Here is a 24,707-nt window from a genome sequence, read left to right on the forward strand (position 1 = left end):
GCTAAGAGGAGGAGCCCTGCCTCCAAGTTACATCTCCTTCCATTTCTGAATTTTGAAATGAATCAATCAAAAAAAAAAAAAAAAAAAAAAAGTCCAGCAGGCAGATGTCAGCTTTCATCTCACTGCGCTGGAACTGGAATAGTGCCCACCAAATCCCCACCAAAATACTTTCTTTGAAAGCTCTTTTGTTAGCAGCTTTCCAACTGCGGGGAACGGATGCAGCAAACACGACGATCTGATGCCACCTAATGGCCATTTGAGCGTTCGGTTTTTGAAGGTTGTGTTTGACTTCGGGACTCAACCCTTCAATGCGTATCGCTCCTGCAGGTGCAGAAAGACAAAAGGAGCGATTAACTGCAAAGGGACTTGGAGAACTCGTCAATATTCAAAGGTAACGCACTCAAGCACTGCCACAGAACTGCAGGAAAATCCAAGTTTCTCCACCTTGTATTCTTGCAATCTCCAACTGCTGCTGGCTGTGCAATAGAGATCAGAAATTTTGGCAAAGGCCTCTGTGACTTTCATATTAGCAAAGTGCTTTTTACTTTTGCTGTGCGAATCTGGCTGCTCTGTGAGTCACCAGAAGCAGAAGGTTACATATGCTGAAAACCACTGGTGCTGAGGAGTTTTCCTATTTTCTGGATGACCTTGTCCCCTGGGCAGCACAGAGTGTTTTAGAAGCTTGTGATGGCCAAAACAGTGACGAACTCGTAACTTTTGCAAACTGAACATCCAGAGAATGCAGCAACTTATGCTGCGTGCTCAACATTGTACAATAACCCAACTAGCAAGGCAGGAAAACGTCAGTCAGAACAGCCTTAACCACGACCTATCCTGTCTCCTTGCAGCATCTAGAGACAGCTCTGAACTAAATAATGTTTTATAATTTCCAAGTGCAAAGGAAAGTTGTGGTTTATAGACTCTTGGGAACGATGAAAGGCTCAGAGAAGATTTCAGACGGGCTGAGCCCTGCAGTGTAAGCTGCTCTGTGTTGGAACTGCATCTACCCCCGTGTAAACACAGCACTAAGCAGATCGTAGATACTCCTGGAGACAAACAATAGTAAAAAAAGGTTACTTGACTCGTAGTTCAGATTTATTTAAAATGCTGAACCAGAACTATCCTCCCCCACGGAAAGACTGAGTTCATGCAACTGTCACCGGATGCAGAGGACCAGATTTTGGCTCTCTCACAAGCAAACAAAAGGCTGATTTGTGGACAGACAATGTAAACAAAGATTTGTTGAGGTCCTTAAAGTCATTTCACATAGTTCATATAAATGCAAGTACATAACACTTCAACTTCTGCTGCCTCGGAGGCTCCAAGGTGCGCCATATGCTGGCAGGGCTTCACACAGATGCCTTCAAATAGCTTTGAAAGAAAAGATTTCCTACAAAACATTTTGTTTCCCTTGCTAACATGAAGGAAACAGTGATTTCCACAAGGTATTTCCCTGACACATCTCTTAAACCACCTGAGCCCCATGCCTGAGGCTGTCAAGCTTAAGCCCATGCTTAAGAAGCCAGACAGACGAAGCATGAGGAGAAGTGGCAGCACCAGCACGCCTGGGGTTCAGGTGCTTGCCTGACAATGCCATGTTGTTCACCACAAGAACATTCTCCTTCATCTCCAGGATCTAAGACATAGAAAACAACAGCTCTCTAGTAAGAACAGACTACTTTCCTCCGCAGCTTTCAGAATAAGCCCAAGAAAACCCATCTTCAGAATAAATTCTGTAGAAGTAACGTACATAACCAAGGCATCTTTCTAGAAGCAAGAGATGCAAGAGCACTGTATAAAAAACCAGGCTGCTATACAAAACACATCTATTTAAAATACTGTTTATTTGTGATTTAACATTAATTAGCATTACATCTATGAGCAATTTCAGATAACATTTATATATTTTCCACAGGACACAAGAGTTGGCTGGCTCATTCTTTATGCCAAAGCAAGTAAATAGAGGCATTAGCAAAAGGTGCAAATAGTTCACGGTTGCATTTTAAAAAATATTTATGCACATTGCATTCATTTAGATATATTTTTAAAAAAGTTATGAAAAGCGTAGTTCACAGGTTACTGTTTCTACATATGTTGTAATACAACACAAATAATGTAGAACATAAAAAACAAAGTAAGCAACTGAAAGTTTCTACTATGATTAAAAACACTGATTCCAGTATTTAGTGATAGCTAGAAAATTGTTTCCAGGATCCATTCCAACACTGCATTATCACACTTACACAGTCAAAGCTAACCAGCCCCCGAACATGCTATATCAACATTTGTGCATGCCAAACCACTCTCCAGCCATATTTAACAATTATATATTGTATAATATTGCAACTGGTAATTTGGGAATCACATGGATCTTTAAAATGTACTTCCTATTGCCATGACTGATTTACAGACGATTTGACACAGCGAAGAAAAACCTATGTTAATTTCTATGTTTAGTTTGTATTTACAATACAGTAAAAGTAATAAAATGACAATATCAGTAAAAATGAGCAAGTGGCAGTACCACCCTACCCATGGCACGAGGCTCTGGTTTGTTCTGGGTTCATCCAAAGGACAACACACATTCATGAGACCCTTTTACAATTCAAACAAAAGTGAGGGAAAAAAAAAAAACAACAGCAAGTGTTGCACTCTGCATGAATCCATACAAATTATTTAAAACTTCTAATATGGAAATGTCACTTTGCTGATTTAATAAAAATATCCCACAATCCATATCATATATTTAAAAAAAATAATCACCAAACTTTTACTTTCTTTGTCTCCTCCTATTTTCTCACTATTTCACTTCCCTTTTAACAGTTTTGTTTCCTTCATTTGGTTATGTTAAGAGATTACTTTTCTTCATTCATTAGCAATACCATAAGGAAAAAATCACGGTAAGTTTTGAACTTGAATCCAGTTCAATGTTATACGTCTTTGTCTTCTGATTTCTAAGTCCCTGGATTCCTGAATTATATTTAAGTATATTCTAAACCAAGCGTTCTTAAATACACTCTACTATTTAATGCCTGGTTCACATGCCTATAATATTTTTATACTGAATGGTATACAAACATTTGAACATATAAAATCTTCTTTTTGTTTTGCAGTTAAACTAAATTATCAATGTTACGTGTATAAAATCCCCCTTCTTGAAAAATAAGGGTCTCCCCCTCCCCCCAACAGACAGAATAAAAAAGAAGTCTTCAAAAATTATATTTCACTAAAATGAAATATTTGGCAAAGAAGTTGTCGATGAATGGAACTCTTAGACATTTTGTATAATCCCAAATAAACTTTCTCTTACACAGTTTTTCCCCTAATATTATGTGCCAGTGTATAATATTTCTATATGATCTAATCTTAAAAAAGATTTAAAGGTGTGCTGTTAATATGCACCCACTCAAACAGGGGTACAGAAACATAAAATATAATGGTCAAAAATCACGATACAAAAAGGTATGATCTGGCTACCAATTCAGACAGCAGTTTAAAAAAAAAAAAAGTTGTATGATCACCCAACAATAACTTTAATAAAGACTTTACTGTACTGAAAATTTCAAGGTCTGCAAAATACTCCGGGCAGAACTTGCTGCTGCATACTGTGATGGTATTTCATCTCGCTATGACGGTATTTGAGCACCTGCCAGTGTAGTTCTACATGAAACTAATGAATGTTTCAAACCCTCATAGCAGTTTCGGACTCAGGTAAGTGAGAGATGAATTAATTTTCACAATATGAAAGTCTTTTTTTTTTTTTTATTGTTTCTTGTTTGTTTAAAGCAAAATCTTTTCCAGTTCCTCACTGTTTAGGTTAAAAGTCCAGTTACTGCACACCCCTAACGCTACTCTGTTAATGGTCAACTTAAACGTTTAAAATGTGCACCATCTCTTTCCAACACAGCTGCACTTACACTTCCACTTTCTCTTTCTTTTTATTCTTTTTCAGGAAAGATGGGGTGCGGAATTTCTTTTTCTTCTTCGACGGGGATTTGGAAGGTGACCCTTCAGGGGACAGGGCCTCTTCTATCTTTTCAGAGCTTTTAATGGTAATCTCTACACTCTCCACAGTACTAGTGGTTAACTGACTGACCCTCTTGGTGAGGTCTTCTTCCACATCGTGTGCATCTTCCTTGCCGTTCACCACCACCACAGGTAGCTCCGCAGATATTAGGTTGGCATTCTGGGTATAGAGATCCTCGTGATTTTCTAAGAGAACAGACAATTTTACTGTTACTTAGGTGCAGTACCATGTAAAAAACAAACAACTAAACAAAAACAACAACAAGAAAAGCCAACCCCAAGCTCGAAACGAAGATGTGAGTCTGGATTGCGATCCAAAGAATGAAATCCAAAATGCTAAGGTATCAGCTTTTCTCCCTTATCTATTTGTAGTAAACAGACTTAAAATGTTACTACGAGATATTGGACTGAAGAAGCTAAACTCACCTCCACCAGCTGCACACGCAGTTGAAGCCGTACACAGTATATTACACAAACAATATATAGATATACAGCCTCAAGCATGAATTACGTTTTACTCCAGAGGCAGGTTTACAGAAGTGCCTCCATTTCATATAGAAATCTGTGGAGCACTGCCCTTAACAAGAGCTTTCTTAGGCGTTTATGGAAAAGCCTTGGGCCAAACATCTAATCTTAATCATAGAATCACAGAATGGTTGGGTTGGAAGGGACTCCATGGATCATCAAGTTCCACCCCCTTGTCACAGGCAGGGCTGCCAGCTGCTAGATCAAGTACTAGATCAGATTGCCCTGGGCCGCATCCAACCTGGCCTTGAACACCTCCAGGGACGGGGCATCCTCAGCCTCTCTGGGCAGCCTGTTCTAGCACCTCACCACTCTCTCAGTAAAAAAATTCCCCGACATCCAATCTAAATCTCCCGTCCTTTAGTTTAAAACCATTCCCCCTTGTCCTATCACTATCTACCTGTGTAAAAAGTTGATTTCCCTCATGTTTATAAACTCTGTCTAAACACTGGAAGGCTGCAATGAGGTCTCCCCACAGCCTTCTCCTTTCCAGGCTCAACAAGCCCAGTTCCTTCAGCCTTTCTTCACAGGAGAGGTGCTCTAGCCCTTCGATCATCTTTGTGGCCCTCCTCTGGACCCTCTCCAAAAACTCCCCATCTTTCCTATGCTGGGGGCTCGCAACCAAAAACAAAACCAAAACATATCTATTTCCTCCTCCTCACTAGTCACTAAGGTTCAGTATGGCCCATGTTATCTTCCATTTGTGAGAAATATGTAATAAAAAACTTGGGAAAGGCAGTTTAGTGGATAGAGTCGCTCCCCAGACTTTAGGGAAACAGGGCTCTTTTTTACTCATTCAGTGACGTACAAGCATAAAGAACCCAGCAAAAAAGCAGATGACTCAGGTTATGAGAGCCATCAGCGTTTTAGAGAAACTACACGGAGTACCTTCTAATTTTTCTGGGACATTTTGCGGGGACTGAGTTTGTGACTGAATTTGTGACACAGATGAACCGTCATCTGAGAACAATTCCTGTTCAGCATCTGTAGGACAAGATTTTGATTAGTAGCCATGCAAAAGTAAAAACAAAGCAAGCATGTCAGTACTAGTGGTACAAGATTTACAGCTCTGCTAGCATTGTGCTCTTTATGCTGACAACGTTAAGAAGTTACAATACACAGTTGAAATTACGTAGAATGACAGATTTACACGTTTCATCTGCTAATAATCTTTTTATATTAGTTCATTAGTAGAAAGCACAAAAAAAGGGGAAGGGTTGCATTCCATTGCTTTTCACATAGCATGCCCCATGGTTTTATCTAGTCATAAGTCACACAAGTTGCTAATAGAATAAGCAACTACACTATACCCCAATGTGGTATATAGCAAAGTCGGTTTATTACACAATATTAATGAAGAAAAATGCATAGTAAGTGATACTATCAAAAAAAAGACCAACGAATTAGTAATCTCCTACACAATAGTAGTACTGGATAAAAGATGTAAAATGTGAAAGCAGATGAGTCTTGCATATTGGGAGAAAAAAGGAAAAATTAACGAAGCAAAGATCAAACATCTTGCAAAAGCTCTGGAGGTAATAAATCACAAATGCAAGCTCAAAAAGCACTGGAATTTGAGGGTCAGAAAGTGGAGAATCTATTGACAGGGCTGCACAAAATGTGAAGCATCTCAGCATATTCATGTTCTCAGTGAGAGCTCAGTGGGTTTTTCCTGTGAATTCTGACACCCAAACAGGCATAGAACAAACCTTAAGATAAAGATTTTTTTCTACCTTGTCACGTTTTTCACAATTAAGTGGCAAAAATCATTTTTCAGAGAGTCAACTTTTCATCATATATCATTCAGATTACTTAACAGAACTTCCACAAGTGCAGAAGGCTACAGATTAGTTTACAATCGTTATCGTTACAGGCGGTCGCAGCTCTGCTGGACAGGGTCCTGAGCAACGCAACCCAACTTGGAAATTAACTTTGAGGAGGAGGGTGGACTAAATGATGGGCTCTTCCATCCTAACTTATTGTATTGTTCCACGAAAAAGGTCATTATGTTAAAGCATGTTCTTGCGTTTCATTGCTTTAATTTCAGCAAGAACTAAGTTAAATAAAGAAAAAAATAATAATTCTACTTCCTCAAGGAATGATTGTTACATTTTAACAGCAGATATTTAGAAACCAAAAAGAACTGATGATTGAAATGTAAACTCAAACCACTGACCTTCCAGCCCTAGTTGCTTGCGCTCAATTGTTTTCTTGTACTCTTCCAGTTCCTTTTCTGTGAGATGGCTGAATGGGTTGGGTGGTGCTGGTGGTGCATGCTCATCATCTTCAAATTGCATTGGCTGAGAAAAAGAAAATTAAAAAATTAAGAACTAAAAAAAAGAAGCAAGCAAGCAACATGCACGTGGCAAATAGTATGATGACACCAAACCTAAAGAGAGGGAACACTGACCAAAAAAGATCCCAGCAACATCCAGACTAAAGTTACCCTGTTTAATGAACACTAACTACTGTAACTATAAACCACAGTTCATTTACAGTGGCACAATCAGTATTTCAGGTTTTTTTTGTTTTTTTTTTTTTAAATGAAGTGGAACAGCTTCAAAGGAGACATATGCCTACACTGCTTACTGTTCAGGGACTAAGATACTCTTTGGAAGTGAAAATCTTTCAACAGTAGGGATTCAAATGTAACAATTCCTGTATTTTTTTGCAAGTACTCCAAGTATTCTAGGATGTTTTTGTAGGAAAGTAACTGTGCTCATGCTACAGTTTAGGAACCTAACTGGAAGAGGTCTTCAGAGACTAAACTTATAATAACAAAATTAAAATTGTTTTCATATTTTCAAAGACAACTAATTTGGAATATATTCCTTTTGATTGAAATAAATAAGCAAATTCTGTATCATTGCAAAAGAATATTGGAAGCCAAAACGAGGAAATAGATGGTTGCCCAGAGAAGTGGTGTCTCCCTAGAGACACCCAAGGTCAGGCTGGACAGGGCTCTGAGTACCTGACCAAGCTGTAGGTGTTCCTGTTCATTGCAGGGGAGTTGCACCAGATGGCCTTTCAGGGTCCCTTCCAACTCAAATGATTCTATGATTCTATGCAGTAGCTCATGGATGGTGAGAAACTTAAAATTATCGAATGCCAACTCTAGTTCAACATGGTTTGTTACATAGCTTATTATGGTTGTCCTTATTAACCAGAAGTAACTATATTCTATTCAAGACAAGATTGGTGCAGACAGGTAAGAAACTGGAAACCCTTGCTCACTCCCTCCCCATTAGAAGCCTGTTCCCAATGACAGCTGCCTTCTGCATGGTCCCATCCCACCATTTAAATTCATGTTATTTCTGGGCCTCAAATGATTTTCTTTAGCAGTGAGTTCCACAGAACAATGAAAAGTTTATTTTCGGCACTGTGCATTGCAAAGTCCGCCATTCTTCAGCTTAAATGGTCTTGGAGAAGTCTCCCACTTCATTAATATTAAAGACAGGCATGTCTACCATGCATACCTAAGTCTGAAACTAACATTTTGAACCCCTGAGATAAAAAACATGCATCTACGTGAATAAAATACATTACACATTCAAAACTTGACTTTAAAATTACTGGTTCTAACAAAGTATTTAGAAAGAAAATGGCCCAAAGTGAAACTTCAAACAAAGCAAGGCAAAATGACCCAAATACATGTAAATCAGTGAATTACGTCCTACTCACTGGACTTGGCTTTTTATCCACAACGATCCCAGCGAGCAGCTGAGACTGTGGTCCTGCTGTCTTCAGGTCATATCGATTTTGCTCCCGAATCTATACAGAGACAGACCAGATATAAATATAAACAGAAAAACAGACCAGATAAAAACATTATACAGCAGAATAATGGGAATCATCTAACTAATGAGACAGTGTATTGAGAGAGTCTAAAAATTATTGTCTGGAACTTGTAATATTAATCTCTGGATGACTAGAGGACGCCTCGCCAGCGCTAAGGAAGGGAGTTGCTCCTTCTGACTCGAGTTCAATCCCCATGGATACTGATACGGTGCTTTCCAAGAAATAAAAGATTCTGTAATCAAATGGAAAGCGTCCCGAATATCTGCTAGTACAGTAAAGCCCAGGGTGGAGTATTTGGTCAGCCTAGCAGCTAGCGCCTTATGTGCTGGAAGGGAAAAGCAGTGAGATATTTGTGATTACAGAGAGGTCCAACTATCTTTCATTTTCTTTTTTTTCTTTTCTTTTTTTCCTTTCTATTGCCAAAAGAGAGTGAACTGGCCCAGAGACACTCCAGTTTTAAATGTGCTAGAAGAATCAGTACAGAGCAGAGCCCATGTGAGATTGAATTATGCTGCACCCAATTCACAGCAATTTGGTTCATGCTGGCACCTAATTATCCACTAAATATAACGTTAAATGATGGAGACTACCATTTCCAGTCTATCATTTCCAGAGTTAATGGTCATCACTCACCAATCCACTGCATTCAAAATTTATATATACATAGCATATGCATACACAGAATTCACCTATATCACATGTTTAAGTGCATGCTTTTTAGTGCCAAAATCACATAAGAAACTTCCTTCTAGAAACATAACACTTGAAAATGTTACGTTACTGCTACACATTATTTAACACGTAACTATATTTACAAATGGTACAGTTGTATTCATTACATATCTTTTACCTTATTTCTCTTTTCCAGCACTTCACTGGGGTTTGTGTTTAGAGGAACAAACTGGTTTGGATCTTCAATTTTGATTGGTGTTCCTCCACTAGTCTTGGAAGAGTCGTCAGCTTTCATCCACTTAAAGGAAAAAAAGAATTGCACAGCATGATGGGGAGGGACAAGTCTCAGTGCTGTTTTATGGCTAAAGAGGAGAAGTAAAGAAAAGCCTTCCTGACTCTATTCTCAGTTCCACACAACACCCACAGAATACCCCCAAATCCTCACAAGCTTGCATACTTGCCCAAGGGGATCTAAGTTGCCTTGAACACGTACTACCTAGATTACTCTTAGTAAACACCAGAACATACTCCTGTAAAATGCAGTGCTAACTGCCTACTAATGAAGCTATGTTCAGGAGGCATCATGCTTCCTAGCACTAGCACATTGATCTGCTGGCTCCAGCGCCCATCCATCCTCTCTCATTTCCTCATTCAACTTCCACCTCTCCAAATCACACATTTTGGAGCTTTATTCCTCTGAAGCAAGGTTTTCAATTTGTTGCTGAGGATATTTCTCCCAACACAAATGCAGAAACTTGCTAGCCTGCCAGCAGGAGGAGCTGATGCCTTTACGGTTGTGTTGTGCAGCGGAGGGCGGGACAGCAAATAATGCACTCCTCAGCTCTGCAAGATAGGCACTGCTCTCCAGGCTGGAAAGAGTGGAAGTAGGAGGAAAAGGCTCGATCATCATGAGCAGTAACAAGAGCATACTCTTCAGAGCAGGTTCTTAGCAGGCTCACAAACAGGAAAAGGACAGATAGTGGCAAATTAGAGCTTGTAGAGATGAGAGCAACCTTCCAATATTTGGTGGATAATTTAAAACATAAAAACATACATTATGTTTTCTGTCTTAGGAATTGGAGCAACTAGGTGCAAAGGGAAAATAATTGTTTAATTTTTAACATAAACTGTTGCTCTTCCAAACAACAGCAATGCCCAAATCATTGGGCGTCCTTAATACTGATGTCACTGAACCTCCCACAAACCTATTTCCTCCTGCTTCATTAACTGATTTGCTAATCCTGTTAAAGAGGTCTTGAAAAAAGCTGTGTGCAGTCTGCTTTCTCCCAAGCAGTATAAAACCAGAACAACCGCCCCAAAGTATTGGCCCACCGTGATCTTGGTCCTGGGACTCGCTTCCCCGTTCCAGGATTCCTCAGGCACATTTACTTTCAAGTACGTGTTTGGGGAGTTCAGCCATCTTGTCTTTTCCCTCTGTTGCCTCTGCGCCAGGAATTTCAGCGGGGAGAGCGGGACCGCATCGTCTTCAAAGGAAAAGGCAGTCACAGTGGCTGGGATCTCAACGTCACTCTTATGTCTGGGCTTTTCCCTGACTAAGGGTTGCCTGTAGGCATAGCCAGTTCTGTATCCCTATGCAGAAGGAAAAAGAAAATAATAATAATTTAAGAAATAAAATTTAAAAAAATTTGAAAAAGTACCTGAAGAAGTTATTAGGTTTTTTTGTGCTGCCCTATATGCTTTGAACGGGTTAAGAAGTCATTTCACCTTCATTTTCAAACTCACAAAGAAACCAGAACGAATCATTTGCCATACAGCAGCTGATCCTATACTTAGAAGCTTACAAAGGCTGCACGGACATTGCCACGAGTGTGTTCTCACCAGGTTGTCCAGCATCCGCATGAGTGCTTCAAACTCTTGCTCCCCTACTTTCCATTTTTGCTGCGAAGCCATATTAACTCCTCCTCCGCCACCTGCTGCCACACCATGCGTGAAAGGCTTGAACTTCTGCAGATCCAGTAGTAGGAGATTGTCTATCCCACCTGCTCCAGCTAATGCATGAACCTGGAGACATCAATGAGCGTTATTTCACTCGCAGAAATGCTTTGGGATTCTTTGCTTTTCTGAATAAACAAGAGAAACACAAACACCTGCTGCAATATTTCTCAGGCTAATTTTCTTCTGTGCGAACATATATTAAAATATACAGCAGGTGATTCCTACTGAAAGGATGATAATGTATGCCAATCACCGCACTCTAAAAGGAGTGAACTCAAACACAACCTCCCAGAGTACCCTAAAAAGGCCTTTTTTCCATCACAATATTAAACATTCTTCATTTTTACACACATTTCAAAATGAACGAGTGATTGAACTCAAAATGAATGTCAGGGTGAGGGAACAGAGTGGTATTCACTCCTCCCCTCCAAACACATACTTGGGAACGTGACAAGAAACACAGAAGAGCAAAGTGATGAAGTTTCTGGGGATGGGCTGAAGATATATGGAAGGTGAGGACAGTTACGTATTCTTGCTCACCTGTGTTTCACAGGCCAGTTGTACATTGAAAATATAGTGGAATGCTTCTTCCAGTGTCTCTCCTAGTGCTACCACACCATGGTTTCTCAAGACTAATACCTGGTAAATGAAGGCACTACTGTTAAATGGTAGAAACTGTCACAGGACATGAAAATTGCCTTTGGGAAGCTTGAATGAGGCTGAATACCTTGCAACTGGGCCCAAGAACTTTCTGAAGCTGAATTCTCTCTTCCTGATCATCAAGAGAACCCTGGTAATTGTAATAAGCAACATCTCCCAGAATCAGAGCCTCCTGCGATATTGGAAGGATGCCGCATTTCATAGATGAGACCTATTTCAAGAAAATAAAATACTGTTAATTAGGGAAAGAAATTAAACTCTTAAAATCCGCAACTTAGCATGTAAGTCTTAGCAAACTGTAACTTTGCCAGAAAAAGAAACATTACATAGTGAAAGAGTTGAGAAATAATATCTTCAGGCTTTTACTACTCTAAGTTACAAGAGGGCAACAGATCTGCTGCTGCACAACCTTAGGGTCAGGCTGATTATAGGAAAAGACAAATTATCCCAAGTTAGTTACTGTAAATTTTATCCACGTTTAATTTTCAACAGAAGCAGACTAAATGGTTTTTCCTTCTTTCCCATATTTATAATTTCAAAGAGCTTGCGTGAAAGAAGTTAGCCATTCCTTTTTTTTGTCTGTTGTCAAGGAATATTTTACATATGTATTTATCTATTTATCTCAAACTCACGATTTCAAGTCTTTTTACATTTTTATAATTGCTGTATGAACCATTTTAACTTGTATTTTTATATATTAACTTACATTTTATACACAATTATATTTTAACTTTCAGTAGTGGAGTAAATCCAAACTGAGCACAACTACTAATTAGGCCAGTTAAAATGGAGTTGTGTAATGTAAGTGATGATGTATACAGCACATTATATGGTCAGAGATACTATAAATTAAGCCTGGGTAAACTATATACTTTAGTCTCCTCAGCCCGAACACAATCATATCTAAGCATCAGTTTATCACCACGCATTTCATTGCAGTAGCCCTGCCCTCTCACTTTCCTGATATCACAGCAGAGTTTTATTTTAAAGAGAAAAAAAAACAGTGTGGAGCTATGTCTCTACTCTGCCCTCGTGAGGCCCCATCTGGAGTATTGCATCCAGGTCTGGGGCCCCCAGTACAAGAAAGACAGGGAGCTCTTGGAGAGGGTCCAGAGGAGGGCCACAAAAATGATCAGAGGGCTGGAGCACTTCCCCTACGAAGACAGGCTGAGGGAGCTGGGCTTGTTCAGCCTGGAGAAGGCTGCGGGGTGACCTCATTGCAGCCTTCTAGTACCTAAAGGGAGCCTATGAACAGGAGGGGAGTCAACTCTTTACAAGGGTAGATAATGCCAGGACAAGGGGAAACGGCTTTAAGTTGAATAAGGGAAGATTTAGGTTGGTTATCAGGGGAAGTTCTTTACCAAGAGAGTGGTGAAGTGCTAGAACAAGCTGCCCAGAGAGGCTGTGGATGCCCCATCCCTGGAGGTGTTCAAGGCCAGGTTGGATGGGGCCCTGGGCAGCCTGGTCTAGTATTAGACATGGAGGTTGGCAGCCCTGCCTGTGGCAGGGGGGTTGGAGCTTGATGATCCTTGAGGTCCCTTCCAACCCAAGCCATTCTATGATTCTATGATTATGTGTTACAAACAAAACTGAAATGGCCATGAGCAATGTTTCAGCTTCAGAAAGGTGATCTAAGTTTCTAAGATTAACACGTTTTCTTTCACACTTCAAGCTAGGAGGAAGAAGACTTACAGCTGCTGTTGCAGGGGTGTGTATGTGTATTATACATCTGACATCGGGGCGTGTGGAGTAGATGGCCACATGTGGACTGAATCCTGCATTGTCGATACTTAGAGTTGTACTTCCCTGGTCAACTACATCTCCCAGGATGTTTACCTTAATCTGGGAAAGTCAAACAAATGGACAACATTCAAGAAGCATGCAACAACTGTAATTATTTGAGAACTGCCCTCCCCTTCTTACTTGATACCAAGCTTTCCCCGTGCTCTTCAGGCTTAGAGCACGAAAAAAGGAGAGCAGACATCCAACTGTGTGTCATTAAACCATTCTGCAGACACTGGTAGCATCTGGAAGCCCTACCATGCAAGAAGTAAGGACAGCACCCTGGTATACCATACACTCCTCTTTGGTCTAGCTGACCTTTTGTTTAAAAGTCTCAGCAACTTGCAAACCAGAATCATAACTGGAATGGAAACCAACTACGAGAAAAGATCTGGTTCAACCAGTAAACGTATTTAGTGTGTTTATGTAAGCCTACATACAAGTACAGAACACTACTGATAGCTTTTTGTAAGGGAGGCAATCTAATTCTTGGCATTTTAAAAATAATTTATTAACATTTTCTACATTTTGAGTATGAAGAAAATTCAGCCAATAAATTTCCAATACGAAAATTACATGTGTAGGGAATATTCAAATTTGTAGGAAAATTAAAATAATAATTCCAGGATTAACAAAAGACAGCAGGAGCACATTAGGCAGTGTTCTCATGTTTTTATTTTGGTTATCTATTTCCTGCAAGGCTATCAGTCTCTCAGTCTTCCAACTAATACTTGTGCCGCCTCTTCCAACTGGAGATAGTTTCTCCACAGATATGTACTGACATGAAGAACATACGTCAGCTTCTATACCAAAAGATACGTGATTTTGCAGCTACAAGTTCCGAAATACCAACTTGTAATTTTATCCAGCTCCTCTGTAAGGACCAGGGAAGATTATTCGACTTTACTTCCCCATTATAAAGATAAGAGCTGATTCTACTGACACTACTCCTACAGAGTGATTTCATAAGAATTACCAGATTGTCAGGTTCTAAAAGGTTGCTGCTATACTGAGGCTATTTAACGAGCTTCAGGAGACAGGAGAACAAAACTTTGCTGCTGTGCATTGAGCCTGGAGACAGAGCAACAGAAAGCAAAGCTATATCCAAAAATAAATACTCAGAACAAAGGATGCTGCTATGTAAATAATTAATCAGCTTCGCATAGGGTGGGTAAACATTAAAAACAACTACAATCAAACAGCAAGATTACAGCTAAGTCCATTTTAGTAGCCATAAAAGTATTTTAGAAAACAGGCTGAGCCTTGATGGTTATTACTGCAGGTGAATTACATACCAAATTGGAAGCTGAAGCTTCAGAAAAGGACAGACCTCTTGGAATGATTAGAATATGGTCATGTTCTTTGCTTACTCTGACCTGCAACAGAAAGAAAAAACAAATGGATTACTGACTTATTTCTGAATTTATAATTATTTGGGAGGAAATTAATTTGACTAAACAGGTAAGATCCCAAATCAAAATTCTTATTCTCTGAAATACTTACAGTGATATATGCATTTGGCAGATGTGCCCACCCAAACAAGTCAGCCAATCTGTACAAACTGGCTAATTTGCAACGTGTAAGTTTTTCTCCCTTAACAAACGAGGAGGTATCTATCCCAGGTAGATCATTGATGGGGGTAATCATTCCATGGCCTGAAAAACAGAAAAAGATGGCAGCCAATCAATTAAATACCTTCCAGCTATGTCGTGATCTTCCAGAAGCAGGATATTTAAATTGCCAGCAGAGCAACACCAGCAATTATTAGACTGGATCTGCACCACTGGGATTTCTAAGGTCTTTATTGAAAACTGTTAGTTTTGACTTTGATTGCATGAACATCTTGTGAAGGGGTATTTCTCCCCTTCATGAATGCACAGTACCCCTCTAAGAAACACTGCCTTTGCTTACAGGGAAAGTTAGTAGCAGGAGAGAGAAAAGGTTTTGGTTTTCAACAGAAAGAGAATGCACACTTTACGATTAATCATCCTGCCCAAATCCCCAGGCAAATGTTGCAGGGAACAGTCGGACCCACAGGACCGGCTAGAGACATGAAGATAAGGCTCTCTGAGTTCTCTGTTGTTCTCTTCCACTTATTCTACTGTATGAATGCTAAGGAGCTATTCTGGGACCAGTTCTCAAAAGGTACTGAATGCCAACAGCTGCCACTGCATCTCAGGCTTGTAAGCTCCCATATCATGTCATCCACTCACAGTGCTTAGTCCAACTTCAGTACTGCAGGACTTGGGAAGACTGGAACATCCCAGTGACATTTTTGTAACTACAGCTCATTCTAAAAGTTGTTTTCAACTCTGGGAGATATCTAGGTAATGATTCAGTTTGGCAGACTATTCCCCCTTTTTACAACTTACATGCAAAACTAGAAGAATAATGTCATGTCTTAGTTTATGCTCATGTTAAATTATCACTGGTGATAATAAAAGCACAGAGAAAAAGGGGCAGTCAAAGGCACGTTTCACTTACTGAGTGAAGATGAGGAAAAACCTGCAAAAGAGCTCGCTGTAATGTAATCAGCAATCTGCTGTAATGCAAGCAGCCCAGTTGGGTTATTGCCCTTCTTCATCTGTTCTTGAATAAGGCATTCCAGATCTTCTCTAAAAGCCTGTGGAAACATTTGAGAATCATCAAGGAAACCTGGGTTTGATAGAAGTAAGATTGTTATAGGTGGGGCTGGTAGATTTGCCTGTTATTCATGTTACATGACACTTCCCCTTAGACCTTGTTTTTAGCTGCTTATAACTTTGCCAAACTTTAATCATCTGATCTAAACTTTGTATGCTAAATATTGGCAATTTATGGGCTGGAGGGGAAAGAAGTTCGGTCACAGAGGGTTAACCGTTTCCAAGAAGAAGACAAGGTAAAATATATTTCTGTAAACGTCTGTATCAACAATTAAAGAGTTCTCCATATTTTGGAAGAAGTACTTCAAACCTGACCAGGATATGTTTTTAGTGCTGGGTATTTTTTCTTTTAAATTCAGTAATCCCTCTGAAAATCCATCCAAATTTGATAAAGTTATAAACACATGGAAAACTGGAGTTCATCCATGCTCAAGTAGGATTGCAGACATGCAAAATCTAGAAGGAAAGTCAGGAGGTCACCTCTCTACTGCTTTCTTTCTCCTCAAGGGAAAAGCCCTTCCCTCTTTCTCCAGTATAAAGTGTCCACAACCCCAACAAGATAAACTCATGCCAAATACATTATAAGAAGGGTTTTCACAGTATCAAATTTAATATACTTAGCACTGTGGACAAAGCCTGTTCCTTCCAGAAGGCAGATGAACCACTGTTCATAACAAACGCCTGTCTTACGACTACTGCAGTCTTGACATTTCTAGACTAAATAAATTCCCCTCTTTCAAACTTCTCTTAGAGGTTTTGTTTCCTAACCTTCTCATTATTTTTTGGCAGTATTCCTCTATCTTTTGTCTGAACATGCAGGACACAGAGCTGCACATACCACCAGCTAAGGTATATAGTGAATGCTCCTGCTGGCTCATTCCAGAAAGACATTTGGTGTCTGTACAATGCAACTGACTCCTATTACAACTCCAGGCTACTCCCTTTATGTAATTGTTTCTTACAGTTTGCCTGCCTTAGTAATTATTTAGCCTCAATTAAAAAGGAAGAGTTCTGCAAGGCCAATGTAATTTCTTCACTGAATTTTAATTCAGTTCTCTTGGTTGGGTAAAAACCCATCAGTTCCATAACACTCTTGTACGCTCATGACTGCAGATGAACCAAGTACTACTACCGCACTCCCCAAAATATCTGCAGGACTCTGCATGACTTGGCCACCCAGTTGTGCATCCATAACTACATTTGATTTTCAAGCACAGGCATCTGTGCTGTTTTCTCAAAGTAATCTCACTGGGATCATATGCACCTGAGACTTGCCAGATCCCCACAGATAAAGCCATGTGGAGTGACTATAGAGGGAGCTGCTGTATGGATCTCTTGGTACAGATTAGGTGCACACAGATTTCCCCACCAAACAGCTCGCAGCCCCTTACTGGTCTGAAGACGTAAGCAAAACCAGATTTTTCTCTTCAGTGTCTGCTGCAGGTGAGATCTATCTAGTAAGAGTAGGGAACAGTTGGGGAAAAAGGAGAAGAAAGAGGAAACTGAGTGAGAAAAGGAACCTAATAGAGACTGGGAGAAAAGTGGTGGGTCAGCTCTAGGAGCCCATAACAGTAAATAATGGAGGTAATTATGCAGGGATAATTGCTAGCAAGGCAAACAAACATTTGTGGAAAACAGCAAGTGGCTGGAGAAAAAAAAAACAGCACAAACAGCAACGGAGAAGGGAGGAAAGAATAGCAAGAGGTTTTGCAAAGAGCTGGGAATAAAACAGCTCAGTAGGAGGAAGGAAGCTCTCTAGACAGAAGGATGGACTGTGGGAAGGAGTGTGATGTGAGGGGCTGTACAGAGAGAGAAGTGAGAGGGTCAGGCATGAGGGTTAGAAACAGGTGAGGAATGAAAATGGAGGGGGATAGAATGCACAGCAAAGACTGGAACAAAGAGAAAACATTAAAGAAAGGTTAATGGAACAAGGTAAGAAAAATCTTTGTTATGGCACGGCCCAGCATTGCTCCTTCAGCACTGTGAGCATCACTTGGTGTCTCTCACCCCGACCCCTCTGTCTATCTGCAGGTAACTGTGAAGGCCCCTCCAACCACCCAGTTCGGCACCAAGGATGGTCCTTGTTACTGGTGACTTGGTGTTCAAGCAGGAGCCACCCTTCTTCCAAGCACAGTGAATACCTTCTCCAGCCTGGAGCCTGAACATGGCTGCAAAGCCTGCAGTGCTGGAGGCCAAGTACGCAGCCATGTCTCTTACCACCCTGCACATAACTTTTAACTGTTATCACGCTTGTCTTGTCCCCATGCCTCATATAAACATGCAGTGGCTGGTCCACAATACAAGATAAATTCAGTGTTTTTTCCTCTTCTCATAGCTCAGCACATAGCCCTGTGCTTTATTTGCATGCTGTTCATACCCTGTTGTGATGACAATTATTATTTATCTGACAAGATTTTCTCTGGGGCAGATAATTACCGTAAATCTAAATGCTTCACAAGCATTAACTTACTAATCCCCAAAACATGCCTTTAAGGTGAAGCAGGGCACTGTCATCGCTTTCACAGAACAGCAAGGGTGCTGAGGTCCGACAGTCCCCCTGAATTGGGATATTCATTGTGAGATGCCCAGGGCCTGATTTGCAGAGCGCTCAGCAGCAAGTAGCTTTTCACACACTCAAAGCCCAATTCTTGGTGAAGACTGGGGTGCAACTCTGAGTGCCTGACACCCAGCGCTGAGTCTCAGGGGAACAAGCTGGAGACACAAACCCCAAACCCAGGAGGCCACGCAGCTTTGCTAGGGTCAGTAGGGATGAGGTGCTGAGGCCAGGCAGGAGCCTGGGTACTTCCTGCACTGCAACCAAAGTGGGTTTCAGTGTTGGATAGGGCCGTGGGCAACCTGATGTAGCTCCTGATTTACTGATCAGCAGCACTGCCCATAGCAGGGGGTTGGAACTAGATGATCCTTGAGGCCCCTTCCAACCCAAGCAATTCCATGATTCTCTGACATTCAGACACATATCATCTCTGTGTAAGATATAGGGATTTCTGACATAACCAGAAGAAAGGATTTTGGTGACTGAACAGCTCACAGCCAAAGTCCAACGTGTATGTCTTACCAACCTACTTGGAAGAGTAGAATAATCAGAGGTACTTCCTCAGCCTTTGCACATCATATTCCTGACCTTACAGAAAGCTTTTAAACAACAAAACAAGCTCACCAACAACAGATTTTGTGGCAGCTTACCTCACACTGTTCCTAAGTTTCACATCACCACTGCTATTCTGCTCTCAGAGACCTGCCAGACAGAACCAGCCATTCCAGCCCCCAGTGCTCTTTTCTCTTAATGGTTCACCCTGTAGCTACAGTTCTATGGCACTTTCTCCTTCTATTACTGTGATCTATTAAGATAGCAGAGACAATGACTGGACAACATATTTCATCCACAAGTAATACTAACCCTTATTTTCAGACTCTGCCATTCCAAGGCATTCAATTACTCCTCAAATGTTCCTGAAAGAGGCCCCTGCACAAAAGCTCTGCCATCTCACACTCGGGAAGGATGAAATACTCTTTTACTCTTGTTTATAATCTGTATATAAGGAAATTGCACATTTGTAGTCTCATAGGGGCCATGTGGAAGACAGAATTCATGAAATTTATGTCAGTATTTGCTTGGGAGGAGATGGAGAAAAACAGTTATCTGTGTTACATTAAATCACTCTCAATTCAACAAGGACTATAGAAAGGATCTGCAAAAACATTCACAGTAAATTCCTATTAGACATATCCAGACTCTTTTTTTTAACTTGTCTAAGGAACGTCTATTGCAGGAAAAAAAAAAAGATAGTGTAATGTATTTTGGACAACTTTTGATGGAAAGATTTATTTTATTTTTTTTATTATTCTGCTGCCTGTGCATTCTTCATTCTTCTGATCTCAGTTTTGTTCTCTCTCTCTTGCACACTAAGGCTACTACAAGTAAGGATTTGTGGTTTAACAAAGTGTTGGTAACACAACAAGAAGCTTTCCTTAAAAGTAATTTCAGAAACACAAAAAAATTGGTAAAATCCAGAGCAAGTAGCAGATAGGGAGATTTGGGAAGAATGGCAAAGCAGATGTTGCTAAGTCGAAATATGGATGCAATACAATGAAGTAAGCCATTTATCTACATGCCAGTACACAACAACAATACCTAGCAGACAGCAGTCTTCAGTGTCACACATTACTCTATGTATGTTTCCATACTTTCCATTAACTCTTCCTTTCTTTGCTCTTTACTGCTAAGACTGCCCTTCAGGAATCCCAGACCCTGGAGGTAAGAGAGAGAGTCTGGGGAAGGAAGACTTCCCCGTGGTCAAAGAGGATCTGGTCAGAGATTGTCTAGGCAAACCCCACGCACGCAAATCCATGGGCCCTGATGGGATGCAGCCACGAGTGCTGAGGGAGCTGGTAGAAGTGATTGCTGAACTGCTCTCTATCTTCTTTGAAAGGTCATGGAGAATAGGAGAGGTGCCTGAAGGCTGGAGGATAGCCAGTGTCATTCTAGCCTTCAAAAAGGGCAAGAAAGAGGAGCTGAGAAACTACAGGCCAGTCAGCCTCCCCTCTGCCCTTGGAAAGATGATGGAACAGCTTATTCTGGATGTCATCTCCAAGCAAGAGGAAGAGAAGAAGGTTATCAGGAGTAGTCAACAGGGGTTCACCAAGAGGAAATCATGCTTGACCAGTCTGGTAGCTTTCTATGATGTTATGACTAGCTGCATAGATGAAGGGAGAGCAGTGGATGTTGTGAACCTTGACTTCAGCATGGCTTTTGACACTGTCTCCCATAACACCCTCATAGGTAAGCTTAGCAAGTGTGGGATAGATGAGCGGACAGTGAGGTGGGCTGAGAACTGGCTGACTGGCAGAACTTGGAGGGTTGTCATCAACACTGCAAAATCTAGTTGGAAGCCTGTAGCTAGCAGTGTTCCCCAGGGCTATTGTTAAACAGCTTCATCAGTGACCTGCATGAAGGGATAGAATGCACCCTCAGCAAGTTTGCTGATGACATGAAGCTGGGAGGAGTGGCTGACACACCAGAAGGCTGTGCTGCCATTGAGTGAGACCTGGATAAGCTGGAGAGTTGGGTGGAGAGGAACCTGATGAGGTTCAACAAGGGCAAGTGTAGAGTCCTACACTTGGTGAGGAATAACTGCATGAATCTGTACAGGTTAGGGGCTGATGTGTTGGAAAGGAGCTCTGCAAAGAAGAACCCAGGTGTCCTGTTGTGTATCTGTAGGTAACCATACCCCATGCTAACACAGCCTTCCTTGGCTTCTGATAGTTCTTGACTGGCATCCCCTTCTTCTGGAGAACAACTTACCCCAACTATCACACAATAAATGAACGGTATTTACTTGGGCTTTCCCCACATGGCACTTGTTGTAAAACCACTACAGAGAAGGGCTCTGATTTTAGGATCCAACCTGCTGAGAAGCAGGAATCTACTTCTGGAAGTACAGCTGCAGCCCTGGAGGTCTGGTTCTGCTGTAATTCATGGAACCATAACTGCCACTGCCCACCAGTGACCATGAGGCATACTGCAGGGAGAGGTTTTCCTAAGCAGACAAATGATTTGCTCCAGCACAAAGCAGCTAGTTTTCAAGCGGAAAGGTCACTAGCAATTTCAGATGTAGTACTTGACAAGAAAATGCTGACAAAGGAAAAACTGTACTGTCAGATGAATGAAAAACTATGCTACTCTGCCATGTATGCTCAGCATTGCTCAATAAAGAGCTTCAGCTCTGGGATTTATTTCTCCATGCTGGAACAGCACCTGGTTTGCATGGAGAACAGCTCCTCATGTGAAAGCTGGATGAGGACAGCTGCTGGGAAGGGCCCACCTATCTCCTCAGAGCCACCACACACCTCACACTGCACAAGCTGTGAGATGTACAGACATGGCAGCTCAATGTGCATATCTTGGTTTTGGAATGGCCACATGCTCAGCTGGATATGGTACCGCAGAAATTTCACTGTTTCTAACATTCCAGCTGCTTTTTTGGGCCAGGTTAGGTAGGCACACGGCCTACAGACCAGGCACAGCTTTCTTTGACAAAGCTGTTAATTGCACAATTAGCTCAACCTATTTCTAATACCACAAAATTAATTCTCCAAAAATATATGCAGTCATCTTCCAAATGCACATCACAAACTCAAGCAGCTTAGATGCAAAATCTCCTGGCTTACACATGCAAAGGCTCTCTGAAACTCAGTGGTGAGGCTGCAAGCTTCAGTTCTGACTCATTTAATTCCTTTTAGCATAAGTATAAGCTGACAGTGTAAATGGGAACTTCTAAGAATTGAAGCAACATTTGTATGTACTGGTTGACAACTGTTTTTCTTCAGTCAACAGGAACAGACAACTAGAATAACCCACAGCACTGCTATTTCTCTGCTATATATCTTTTTTTACTAGAAAATCTCTGTATTAATTTCTACATTTTGGTAGACAGCTCTCTGAGGATGTTATGAGGTAGGCGGGCTCGTAAGTATAGTATAAGTCTATAAGTAAGTAGTATCTTTCTTTTTGTTTACCATTTCCAATGACACTTATTGACTCAATAGACATAGAAACAAAATATAGAGGAAAAGAACTCCACTGTAAATAGAGAAGAGGATGGCTGTGGGTCATCTGCAAGCAGCCCACACCGCAGCAAACTTGTAAGAGGAGAAAGCACATGTTCCTATCAAGGACAGTTAGGAGTCCAAACTGCTTGGTACCTCAGCCTACAGAGCTAGAAGAGATATGTGAGGTCTCTACTCAATAATAGCGCTGCTACATGCCTAAAAAACAGCAGAATAACACGAGAAACCCCTTTAGCTTCTTTTGCCCGTTTTTGATCAAAGCACATACACTTGAACTATATCTTTTATAAGGCTATAATTCAACTTCTCTACGTACAAACACACTCACATGCACACAGCCTCTGAGCCCAATCACTACTATGATAAAAAGTTGTAAAACTTAACTGGTGTTTTGTTCCAGAGAGCGAGCGGACGCGAAGCAAACCAAGTTCTGTGCATGCGGCTGCCCTGGGAGGAAGAGCTGCACCACCAGCAGCAGCAGGTGCTCCGATGGGACTGGGTGGAGCTGCCCACAAAAAACTGCCAGAGAGCTGCGGCTGGCAAGGAGAAGATAAGGGCAACAGGAGTGTTTGTTAACTCTATGAGGAGGAGGGGAGAAAAAAGAAAAAAATGGCTTTGGCATTTCATTAGGAGACAGGCTTATTACTAAGCGTGGGGAATTTGGTAGAGTTACAATGATCTTTTCACTTGCAGTGAAGTGTGTGAGTATCTGGGCTAGATGGAGTGACCCGAAGATGCTCCAGGACTCAGGCACAGCCCCGGGGCTCCTCCTGCCACCAGCAGCTTCCAGGCACTGTTCTGAACCCATGCTGAGCCATGGGGTTATTAAGCAACCTCTCTCCAAAAACAATGTGCCATAAAAAAAAAGTGAGAGGAAAGTAAAAATAAAAAATAATTAAAAAAAAAAAAAAGGACTTCAAAATAAATGCAGCTAAGGAGGTCCTTTGAACTGTTGCTCATTGTCTGCACTGCAATGGCAACCCCTCTTCCTGCTCACTCAGCAGAGTGACTTGATGTCTTTCATCAGGCAGAATTCAGGAAACCGGTGAATGAAAGAAAAATGGTGGATTTCATTACAGTGCATTTTATTTTACGATTCCATATCACTTACCTCCAGAATGAAGGCTGATTGAGTGTTATTTACAATTAATGACTTCAAATACATATAGAGCCATAGAAAAGGTTCATAGGCCCTGGAGCGTGTCCAGAGAAGGACAAGAAAGCTGTGAAGGGTCTGGAGCACAAATCCTACGGGGAGCGGCTGAGGGAACTGGGCCTGTTCAGCCTGCAGAAGGCTCAGAGGAAACTGTATTGTTCTCTACAACTCCCTGAAGGGAGGTTGTGGTGAGATGGGGTTAGACTCTTCTCCCAGGTAACAGCGATAGGACGAGAGGTGATGGCCTTAAATTGTGCCAGGCGAGGTTCAGGTTGGATATGAGGAAAAGCTTTTCTTCAGGAAGAGCGGTGAGGCACTGGCACAGGCTGCCCAGGGAGGTGGGGATGTCACCATCCCTGAAAGTTTTCACAAACCATGGAAATGTGGCACTGTTACTGAGCAGTATTGGTGGGGATGGACTGGGCTTGGATTAGATGATCGTAGAGGTCTTTTCCAACTGTAATGATTCTATGCAAATTCATCAAGCAAAAGGAGAATGGACTTCACTGCTTAATGATTTGAATGACCTACAGGATAAGGGGCCAAAATCACAGCAGGATCTGCAGACAAGCCCCTCCCAAGGAGATAAAAACTTGAACCCAAGCAACTCAACAGCATGAAGATTAGAAATTGGGATGGGGAAAAATATGTATGTTCAATCTGGAAACCAATGGCATTTGAAAACCCAAGTTCAAACTAAATGGAAAGCTGCAATCTGGAAATAAGGCAGAAGTCAAAGGTAATTTTCATTCCTAGTGTAACAGAGAACAGAAGAGCAAAGATTAAAAAAGCCATTTTGATGAGAGTAGGGCAGGGGACAACTGTGCAGTTCCCCAGTAGAAAGTTGTACAAATGTCAGGGGAGCCTGAATCCAGCTGAGGGAGCTGCAGAACGGGAGGCTG

At 41.2% G+C, this 24,707-nt stretch overlaps 1 protein-coding gene across 6 annotated transcripts in view; it reads right to left on the reverse strand.

The window, feature by feature from the left end:
- ADD3 (adducin 3) overlaps nucleotides 1,826–24,707 on the reverse strand; it is a 91,164-nt gene continuing 68,282 nt past the window's right edge. For 4 of the 6 annotated variants that reach the window (XM_021398231.1, XM_021398230.1, XM_021398232.1 and 1 more), the window contains 13 exons: nucleotides 15,904–16,042; nucleotides 14,923–15,074; nucleotides 14,715–14,795; nucleotides 13,330–13,479; nucleotides 11,705–11,848; nucleotides 11,518–11,616; nucleotides 10,861–11,043; nucleotides 10,354–10,611; nucleotides 9,200–9,319; nucleotides 8,233–8,322; nucleotides 6,728–6,851; nucleotides 5,440–5,535; nucleotides 1,826–4,212 (listed from right to left, as the gene is read on the reverse strand). In XM_021398231.1, the coding sequence (XP_021253906.1) occupies nucleotides 3,914–4,212; nucleotides 5,440–5,535; nucleotides 6,728–6,851; nucleotides 8,233–8,322; nucleotides 9,200–9,319; nucleotides 10,354–10,611; nucleotides 10,861–11,043; nucleotides 11,518–11,616; nucleotides 11,705–11,848; nucleotides 13,330–13,479; nucleotides 14,715–14,795; nucleotides 14,923–15,074; nucleotides 15,904–16,042 (1,935 nt within the window). In that variant the 3' untranslated portion in view covers nucleotides 1,826–3,913. Of the gene's footprint in view, nucleotides 4,213–5,439; nucleotides 5,536–6,727; nucleotides 6,852–8,232; nucleotides 8,323–9,199; nucleotides 9,320–10,353; nucleotides 10,612–10,860; nucleotides 11,044–11,517; nucleotides 11,617–11,704; nucleotides 11,849–13,329; nucleotides 13,480–14,714; nucleotides 14,796–14,922; nucleotides 15,075–15,903; nucleotides 16,043–23,032; nucleotides 23,107–24,707 lie in introns of those variants that run through there. The other 2 variants (XM_021398234.1, XM_021398233.1) reach the window with 2 other exon arrangements.

Source organism: Numida meleagris, chromosome 5 (genome assembly GCF_002078875.1).
Source record: "Numida meleagris isolate 19003 breed g44 Domestic line chromosome 5, NumMel1.0, whole genome shotgun sequence".
Classification (NCBI taxonomy): domain Eukaryota; kingdom Metazoa; phylum Chordata; class Aves; order Galliformes; family Numididae; genus Numida; species Numida meleagris.